Genomic DNA, 9,736 nt, shown 5'->3' on the forward strand with positions numbered 1-9,736 from the left:
AATAATCTTTGCCAGTACCATAATTCAAATGTATCCTTTCTTCTCTTGCCCTCTTTACTCATTGTCGAACTTTAACATGCATGTAAGGTGATCGAACACGCCATGGCTTAGGGCACATGCATCTTAGTCCTCAAAATGACATGTGAGCTTTTAAACACTTGACAGAGCTCCTTTGAGGTAGATTGGGCCAGTGCAATACATAGTTTAAAGCAATAATGTAGTATAATTAGTAAAGAGCATCTGCCTTGAACATTAAAATAACTCTCTATATGGGGTCAAATTGACAGTAAAACCAAACTCACTGCCGCCATCAAGTTGATTACTCAACTCATGGAGTTTGCTGGGGTAGAAAGCCTCATCTTTCCTCTGCAGAGCAGGGGGTGGTTTCAAACTGTTGGCCGTGGAGTTTGCAGCTCAACATGTAGCCACTACACCATGAGGGCATCTCCAAATAGACAATAACAACTTGGGACATTAGAAGGAAGTTAGGGAGCCACGAGTCGTTTCTGTTAATGGTAGTGGAATAATTAGAAGGGAGGTGGAATGGTCGCACAATTGAGGAAAGTCATCTATGTCACTAAATTAGACACAGAAATGTGCTGAGTTTCTGTATTGTTTAGCATGCGTATTTTCACCACCATCAACAAAATAAAATTAAAAATATATAATAGTCTATATATATAGAACATATTCTATATATATGTAATTGATGGCATTACTATTTATCTAGGGGCTACATTCCCGTTGCACAGAAAAATGCCTAGCGCAAAATACATGCTCAGCATGTATTTGTTGAGTCCATTTGTCATGGCAAAAAGTAAATACACCCTGTTGTTGTTGTTAGGTGCTGTCCAGTTGGTTCTGCATCATAGCAATCTATGTACACAGAACCTAGCGATCTTTTTTTTTCATCTTTATTAATACAGTATTTATTTGTCTTCCCTTTGTCAAACCCTGAGCCAATTTCTTTCCCCGGGCTGCCTGGAGAGGTGCAGGGAAAGCAGACATATAGGGCAGACGAGGCGCCGGACAGAGAACTCTGGGAGGTGAAGCAGGCTCCTTCACATGGCGAAGAGGATGAGGAAGGCCACCATCAGGCAGAAAAGCCCCATGGCCTCCGAGAGGGAGAAGCACAGGATGGCGTAGAAGAGCTGCAGCTTCAGAGAAGGGTTCCTGGCATCACCAATGATGAGGCTCCCAAACACAGTCCCAATGCCAGCTCCAGAGCCGGCCCCTCCAACTGTGGCAGCCCTGGCCCCAATGAACTTGGCGGCTGTGTCAATGTCCCTGGAGACGGTGCTGGTTTGGAAGCTGCGACTAGGGATGCGTGAGGTCAGGGGACATGGGGCTGTCCAGCTGCTGAAGTGCTCGTCTGTCAGTGTCTCAGGCCGTTTCTGCACCAACACAGACAGTGGTCGGCTCAGCAGCTGGGAGGTGCTCCTGACCAGGGAAGGGGTGGAGACGAATTTGGCGCAGGCGTACATTTTTAGGGGTGAGGGGCAGTAGCAGGCGAGCTGCTCCTAGTGCAGAGAAGACAGAGAGCAGACCCTAGCGATCACATGTACACAGAGCGGTCCTGTGCCATTCTCACAATTGGCCTGCTTGAGCTCATTGCTGCAGCCACTGTGTCGATCCATCTCGCTGATGGCCTTCCTTTTTTTTGCTGCCCTTCCACTTTATTACCAAGCATGATGTCCTTCTCCAGGGACTGGCCTCTCCTGGTGACACATCCACAGTACATGACACAAAGTTTTGCCGCCCTTGCATCAAAAGAGCATTCTGGCTGTACATATTCCCAGGCAGATCGATTTGTTGGTTCTTTTGGCAGTTCCTGGCATTTCCAATATGCTCTGCCAGCATCATAGTTCAAGCGCATAGATTTTTTTTCTTCAGTCTTCCTTATGCAACATCCAACTTTCACATGTGGATGAGGCGATTGAAAATACCAGGCCTTGGGTCAGGCATACCTTAGTCTTCAAAAACATCCTTGCTTTTCAACACTGAAAGAGGCCTCACCTAATGTAATTCGTACTTTGATCTCTTGACTGCTGCTTCCATGGGCATTGATTGTGGATCCAAAAGAGATGAAATCCTGACAACGTCAATATTTTTCTTTCTATTTATTATAATATTACCTATTGGCCCAGTTTTGAGGATTTTGGGCTTTTGGCCGTGAGTTGTCATCCATATTGAAGTCTGCAGTCCTCCATCTTCATCAGCAAGTGCTTCATGTCCTCCTCCCTTTGGGCAAGCAAGGTATGTCCTCTGTACATTGCAGGCTGTTAAAGTCTTCCTCCAATCCTGATGCCGAATTCTTCTGATTAGAATCCAGCCTCTCTGATTATTTGCTCAGCATATAGATTGGATAAATATGGCAAGAGGACTGTGTTAGTCTGGGTACTTTAGAGAAACAAATCCACAGAAACTCAAGTATAAGAGAGAGTTTTGTATAAAGGTTAAGTGCACATCAAGAAAACATCCCAACCCAGTGCTGCCCAAGCCCACAAGTCCAACATTAGCCCATATGTCTGACACCAATCCACAAAGTCCACCTCCATCTCACAAAACACACAATATGACACCAACAGCAGGAGGAAAGCCGAGTCAGTGAATGTATAAGCATCTCAGCGCTGGCAGGGGTCTCCACACAGCTGCTCCAGGACGCAGGGCTGCATTGGGGTAGGTCCACGCAGCTTCTCCTCTGGGATGTCTTGCAGGAAGTGAGCCTTGCCAGCTGGAGCAGGAAACTGGCTACGGCAGCAGCACCCTAGTCCGACCATCAGAAAGCAAAAGACTCAAGAATTAGAAAGGCGAGGCTCACCGAGCCATTTATCCCTCCGCCCTTCAATTAACCCACATGTGTTTATCAGCCAGGTTGGCACAATAAACAAACTACCTCAAGGACACAAGTCTGATGGATATCTTTCCTGATTTTAAACTATGCAGTATTCCCTTGTTCTGTTTGCACGGCTACCTCTTGATCCATGTACAGGTTCCGCATGAGCACAATAAAGTGTTCTGGGATTCCCATTCTTCTTAAGGTGATCCATAATTTATTGTGATCCACCTAGTCAAATACCTTTGCACAGTCAATGAAACACAAGCAAACACCTTCCTGGTATTCTCTGCTTTCAGATACCTAATAGTGAGGTTTAGGTTAAATAAATTATATCTACTTAAAAAGAGAATATGCAGTCATCTACAGTTATGCTTTGGAGGATAATCACCACACAGCATTGAGTAATAATAGCAGGATACAACATTATAGGAACATTATGGCTCTACCTGTCAGAACTGGTGGCTGGAAAAAGAGAGGGGTCGAACCATCATAGAGTTTTTGTCAAACTACTCTGATTATGGGTGATCTTCTTTCCTTATTGTCACTAAATTTCTTTTATAATGAAAAAAGGTTGTACGCATTGGTTGTGAAAAGGTAGAAATGCTGAAAAGTATCAATAGGAAAGTAACTTGTAATCTTAGCAGCCATAGAGAATCACTGTCAACAGAGGGAGTTTCTACGTGGTTTCTCACTTTCCCCCACTTATTTTTACTTTTGGGCATCTTTCACTCACTGCCAACTCATAGCGACCCTACAGGATAGGGTAGAACTGCCCCAGTGGGGGGTTTCTGAGATTCTCTCTCTCTCTCTCTCTCTCTCTCTCTCTCTCTCTCTCTCTCTCTCTCTCTCTCTCTCTCTCTCTCTCTCTCTCTCTCATACGTGTGCCCACCCGCCCAACCACCTCCCTTCCTGACTGTAACTCTTTACAGGAGTAGAAGTTGCCTTTTTGATAGCTGTGTCATTTCAACGTACCATATACTCTATTTAACAGAAGCCCTAGTAGGTGGCTTAGTGGGTTACGTGTTGGGCTGCTAACCACAAGGTTGGACATTCAAAACCACTCACAGCTCCTAGGGAGAAAAATGAGGCTTTCTACTCCCTTATTGAATCACAGTCTTGAAACCCTCAAGAAGCAGTTCTACCCTCTCCTACAAGGTCACTATGAGTCAACTCGACTCGGTGGTAGTGAATTTGTTTGGTTGGTTATAATCCATTTACCTCTATAATTTGTTTGCAATTCTTCATGGAAAGAAATGAAACAAAATAAATAGAGTCAGATAGCATGACTCAAATCCAATTTTCCAGGAAATTGAGGGGAAGCTGGCCAGAGAGATCTGGTGGGATGGGTGTTCAGCCCCACGGAGGCTGCAGGCAGACAAAGCCTGGCGTGTCTGTGAGATGTTCTACGAGTGGATAGCGACTCCTCCTTCCAGGGTTAAACATGGTGGAATCTTGATCTAGGGGGCAGAGATGCACAATGATGGCCCTCTTTTGTCCTGCTCAAGAAAAAGCCACCATGCCTGTGCCCAGCTCTTGTCCTGCAAAGGTTTCTCTGAGCCATTAACCCATTGTGGCTACTACTCCCCACCCCGCCCTACCCGCCCCATCTGAGAGACCAGTGGACCGTGGATGAGCAGGGTACGGATGGGAGTGGGAACTTGGACTTTGACAGTCAGGGGCGTTCCCGGCTTCTCCCTGTGGGCTGCGCTAAGGAATGGGGTCGACGGATTAACCGGATGGGGAAATAGAGCGGGCTGGCCATTTAGAGGGCGCAGGGTCAATCCTGGAAGGCTGTGGGTGGCTGAGAGAGGGACAGAGGCGAGGCGGCAGGAGCAGGCAGATGGAGCGGGGGTGAGGGCTTTCCTAGCAGGGGCGATGTGAGCTGGTGATAGGAAGGCAGGGCGCGGCCAGGGTGCCCCGAGTGTGGCAGGGAAACGAATGAGAAGAGCGGTGGGAACCGACTGGTAAGAACAGAGGTGGGGCGTGCGGCCAGGGGCCGGGGGCGAAGACAGCAGGGATGCGGAACGCCGCGCACTTTAGACAATTTCCTGCTCGGATCTTCTCCCTGGTGGAAGAAAGCCGGGTTCGCAGCAAGCTGGGGGCGCGGGCGGCGCGGCGCGCGCGGCGGCGGCCAGGGGCGAGGTGCGCACTGTGCGTCGCGGGGGGGTGGGCGTCGGACGCGGCGGGCGGGGGGCGGGCCGGCGGCGGCCCCAGAGGGAGGCGGGCTCCGCGGGCACACGCCGCCCCTGGCAGGCGGCCTGAGCGCGCGTGAGTAGCCACCGCCACCGCCTGGGGTCCCTTGGAGACCCAGATTCCCGAGCGCCTCGCACGCATGGCAGCCGCCTCGGCGCCTGGCCCCGCGGCCCCTTAGGGGCGGCTTCCAGCGCCGGTCCGGCCCCCCGGAGGAGCCCGCCCGACCCGGCCTCGCCCTGCGCCCTGGGCGCAGCGCCTCCCAGCCCGAGGTGAGGACCCGGCGGGCAGGGGCGCACGGGGCCCGGGCGCTGGAAGGGGTATGGAGTCTAGGCCCTGCGTCGCTGCGAGCCTCGCGCGGGGCAGACGGGAAGAGGACGTGGGAACGAGTCCTGGGGGAAGGTGGGGGGTGCCTGGAGGTGGGGGGTGGAGACTGCTCGCTGCTGGGATCGGCCCCTCCCCCCGGTCCCGGAGTCCCCGCCGTGCTCTAGGCCGCCTCTCGGCTCGGTCCACATCTCCGAGCGCACCCCCTGGCCCCTGACTGTACCCCCACTCCTGGCCCTTCCCCGCGCCCTCGCGCAGCCAACATTTCGCCTCTCCCTACAGACCTCGCTCTCGGGTTCCTGCCTGCAAGCCTCGCCAGCTCAACCCTTCCCCGCCCCCGCCCTGTCGCGGCCCCCACTCCTTCTTCTGTAGGGACGCCTGTCGTCCGCCGTCGGCTCTGGTCACTCGGGACCCGAATCCGTGCCGCTGTCTCCACGTCTGGCCGCCTCCCAGCCCGCGCCGTCCCACAGGTGTCCGGCCGGCCGGCTGGCCGGCCAGCCATCCGCCCGTCCTTCCCCGGGTCGGCGCTGACCATGCCCAGCGGCTGCCGCTGCCTACATCTCGTGTGCTTGCTGTGCATCCTGGGGGCACCCGGTCAGCCCACCCGAGGTGAGCGCGCCGGGGCTCGGGGCCGCGGCCCTGTGCGTCCGGCCATCCCTCCTTTGCACGTTGTCCTCTGCCGGCCAGAGACGGCACTGCAGCCGCTCCGACCTGCAGGCCTGGCGAGAGCCAGGTCTCCCCTTCAGAATGAGATGGGCCTCGCCCCAGTACTGGGGCCTGACCTCCTCCCCCTGATTTCCACGACCTGGACGCTGACCGTGGGCTCACCCTCTCCCACGGATCTCTTGCAGCCGATGACTGCAGCTCTCACTGTGACCTGGCCCATGGCTGCTGCGCGCCAGACGGCTCCTGCAGGTAACGGCACGTGCCTCCAGAATCGGGACACATTCCCCACCTCTCCCCAGCCACAACCGGGCCAAGTCCCTGGACAGCGTTTGGTTGCTTCTGTCAATTGTCCACGATGGATCCCCTATAGCACACAGGGGAGATGGGTCAGAACTGCCAGCCCTGTGCTTGCCCCGGGTTTTCCCGGTTTCTCTTTGGCTTCTTCCAGCTTCTATCTTACTTCTTTACTTTCCAAGTCTGAGCAGGGGGTGGGGGGTGTTGAAACACGTGACCTCAAGACACCAGGACCTTACCACCCAAGTCTTGAAAAAACAGGGCTAGGTTTTTTTGTTTGTTGGGGGGCGGGTGAGCCATGAAGAAAGGAGAAACTAAAGAGAAGAAATGGTTCACCCTTGGGAACAAACCGTGCAGGCAGGGCTGCTGGGGAGAAGCATATGGAAGAAAGAAGGGTCTTCCTTGGTGACTTTGACTCCTTGACGCCCAGGTGTGGGGCCGGTGGTTATGTTCTGTAGAGAGAGGAGAGTGTTTCTGGGCTTCTGGACATAAGGAAATGAGCTGACAGGGAGAGGTTGGTTGCCCAGAAGGTGCTTGGGAATCATCCTTGGAAGATCTTTGAAATATCCGTCAGGCATTTTACCCTAGAGTCAGAGGTAGGATGGGCCTGGTGATGACCTTTCAAGGTCACTTAAAAAAAAGTTTGTGAGGTCCTATTAGTGGTACTGGAGACATTTATAGACCTGCATCATTGTGTCTTCCTTAATCATACCATCTGAGGACTGTATCCCTGATTTACAGAGGGGGAATCTGACACTCAGAAAGCTTCCACAGGACATGAAGGCTGGGGTCGTAAGGACTGACTCCAGTGTGCCCCTGTACCTACTTGGGATAGGCCTTCTTCCCCTTATTGTTGAGTGTCACACAACAGTGTCAACTCACAACCGCCCCACGTGGCAAGGAACTGCCCCCTAGGGCTCCCTAAGCTAGGATCTTTGTGGGAGCAGGTCCCAGTTTTTCTCCCTCTGAGTTACTACTGGGTGGGTGTGCACCTTCAGCCTTTCAATTCGCAGGTGAGCTTTTAACCACTGTGCCACCAGGACTCCTTCCCTTGGGCCTGCTGTGGTGTGCTGTCCATTCTGATCCATGGAGACCCTACAGATGACGGAGTGGACTTTCCCTATACGGGTTTCCAGGCTGCTCTATTTACAGGAGCAGATCTCTTCTCCCATGGGACAGCAGGAGACCTTGGAGCCACTACCCATTTAGCAGCCAAATCACCGCAGCACCAGGGCTCGGGCTATTTCACCTGCTTCCACTTACTGCCCCAGGCCTGCCTCCTTCCTTTCCTCCCATCTCCTGAGCCTCTGCTTCTCCCTGCCAGGTGTGACCCAGGCTGGGAGGGGCTGCACTGTGAGCGCTGCGTGAAGATGCCTGGCTGCCAGCACGGATCCTGTCACCAGCCCTGGCAGTGCATTTGCCACAGTGGCTGGGCAGGCAAGTTCTGTGACAAAGGTAGGGGGACCAGCGGTGGCTTTCGGGCTGGGGACCCCATGTGTCTTGAGATAACATCCCTTTAAATTTACTAAGCACCCATGTTGTCCTGTGGAAGCCCTCAAGCACAGGGCAGCACCTCATTTCCGTCTTGCACACATCGATCGATAACCTGCATTGATCTTCCTGGGAAGCCTGTGCGCTTGGCAAGGCAGCTGCGATAAATGATCGCCGGCGAGGGGGAAGCTGGGGCTCTCTGGGGTGCTGGGAGACAGATGGGCAGAGGTAGGGCTAGGGAGCGCCCGGCTGCAAATTTGGTGGGGCTCTTCTAACTTTGCGAGAAACGCCTGATAGTTGACTCCACACTCACGGAGCCTGTGGCCCGAGAGCCCAGTCTGCCTTGTCTCCTCTCTAGATGAGCATATCTGTGCCACGCACCCCCCCTGCCGGAACGGAGGTCAGTGTGTGTATGACGGGGGCGGTGAGTACCACTGCGTGTGTCCACCAGGCTTCCATGGGAGAGACTGTGAGCGCAAGGCTGGGCCCTGTGATCAGGCAGGGTGAGTGCTGGGGTCCCGGGGATGGAGGGGGGTCAGATCAGGATCTGATGACACAGGTGAGAGGGAGGAGGGATGAGGGTATCGGGGCTGAGTCAGAAGACCCACATGCACACCCTAGGGAAAAAAAACTCCCGCTACAATGGCCAGGCTTTTGTGTGTGTGTGCACCTCCTGAAACCGTTTCTCAACCCCAAACCAACACAACCAGTAACTCTAGGGGCTGGAGGTATACCCGGATGAATGTGCCGCTGCTCTGGTGGGGAAGGTGGGTGTGGAGGAACTGAGGGGCTAGGGCTCCCCTCATCCTCCCACAAAGGCTGGCAGTTAGCCCCTAAAGCTGTTGCACACAGCTGTCTGGGGAGGCTTAATTGTACTGAAGAGGAAACGGGCAAGTAGAGGCTGGACTGCTGCCCTGGCTTCCTCTGCAGGCCCGAGTGCCTGAGAGGGAAATCCTAGCACTCACCCAGAGCCTGTGCATAAGGTGATCTTATTGAGTGAGCCCTTCTGACTTGGTAAGCCAGGTCATCTTATTATTCCTTTATAAAAAGTGGCATTTGAGGCTCAAGTGAGGGTAGCCCAAGGTGACATGGCTAGAAAGTGGGGGAGGGATGGCAGTGGTCAGGAGGCTACGGCCCATGTGTAAAGTGGTCTCCACACCCTCTCTCTTCTGTCCTCCCTCCCTCCAGCTCCCCATGCCGGAATGGCGGGCAGTGCCAGGACAACCAGGGCTTTGCCCTGAACTTCACGTGCCGCTGCCTGGCAGGGTTTGTGGGTGCCCGCTGCGAGGTGAATGTTGACGATTGCCTAATGCGGCCTTGTGCCAATGGAGCCACCTGCCTGGATGGCATCAACCGCTTCTCATGCCTCTGCCCCGAGGGCTTTGCGGGTCGCTTCTGCACCATCAACCTGGACGACTGTGCCAGCCGCCCGTGCCAGAGAGGGGCCCGCTGCCGGGATCGTGTCCATGACTTTGACTGTCTCTGCCCCAGTGGCTACGGCGGCAAGACTTGTGAGCTTGTCCTGCCAGTCCCAGGCCCTCTGAGCACGGTGGACATGCCCCTACGGCCCACTTCAGCCGTGCCGGTACCCGCCACCATGCCAGCCCCAGACAGCATGGGGGCTGGCCTGCTGCGGATCTCCGTGAAGGAGGTAGAGCACAGGCAGGAGGCGGGCCTGGCGGAGTCTAGCCTGGTGGCCCTGGTAGTGTTTGGGGTCCTCACTGCCGCCCTGGTCCTGGCCACTGGGCTGCTGACCCTGAGGGCTTGGCGCCGGGGCATGCGCCCCCCTGGCCCCTGCTGCTACCCAACTCCGCACTACGCCCCTGCACACCAGGACCAGGAGTGTCAGGTCAGCATGCTGCCTGCTGGCGGCCCCCTGCCGCCAGACCTGCCTTGTGAGCCCGGAAAGACCACAGCGCTGTGATGGAGGTG

At 54.5% G+C, this 9,736-nt stretch overlaps 1 protein-coding gene and 1 pseudogene across 3 annotated transcripts; one reads left to right on the top strand and one right to left on the bottom strand.

Moving 5' to 3' along the window:
* Positions 1-1,033: 1,033 nt before the first annotated feature.
* LOC142452937 (ATP synthase F(0) complex subunit C2, mitochondrial pseudogene) lies at positions 1,034-1,484 on the bottom strand (annotated as a pseudogene).
* A 4,402-nt stretch (positions 1,485-5,886) lies between these two features.
* On the top strand, positions 5,887-9,728 carry DLK2 (delta like non-canonical Notch ligand 2). Of its 3 annotated transcripts, none has more exons than XM_075554092.1 (5): positions 5,887-5,962; positions 6,205-6,268; positions 7,638-7,768; positions 8,163-8,307; positions 8,993-9,728. In XM_075554092.1, exons 1-5 carry the CDS (start codon positions 5,887-5,889, stop codon positions 9,726-9,728), a joined length of 1,152 nt encoding a protein of 383 aa, XP_075410207.1. The 3 variants fall into 3 exon arrangements, with proteins under 3 accessions (XP_075410207.1, XP_075410208.1, XP_075410209.1); XM_075554093.1 differs by having other exon boundaries at positions 7,638-7,750; XM_075554094.1 differs by having other exon boundaries at positions 7,638-7,750; positions 8,256-8,307.
* Positions 9,729-9,736: the final 8 nt, after the last annotated feature.

This window comes from Tenrec ecaudatus, chromosome 7 (assembly GCF_050624435.1).
Source record: "Tenrec ecaudatus isolate mTenEca1 chromosome 7, mTenEca1.hap1, whole genome shotgun sequence".
In the NCBI taxonomy this organism is placed as follows: domain Eukaryota; kingdom Metazoa; phylum Chordata; class Mammalia; order Afrosoricida; family Tenrecidae; genus Tenrec; species Tenrec ecaudatus.

Bases quoted from the DNA above. Each gene is read 5' to 3' on its own strand.
- DLK2 (XM_075554092.1), top strand. From the start codon at position 5,887: ATGCCCAGCGGCTGCCGCTGCCTACATCTCGTGTGCTTGCTGTGCATC. The intron at 5,963-6,204 runs GTGAGCGCGCCG...GATCTCTTGCAG, and splicing joins ACCCGGTCAGCCCACCCGAG to CCGATGACTGCAGCTCTCAC. The intron at 7,769-8,162 runs GTAGGGGGACCA...TCTCCTCTCTAG, and splicing joins AGGCAAGTTCTGTGACAAAG to ATGAGCATATCTGTGCCACG.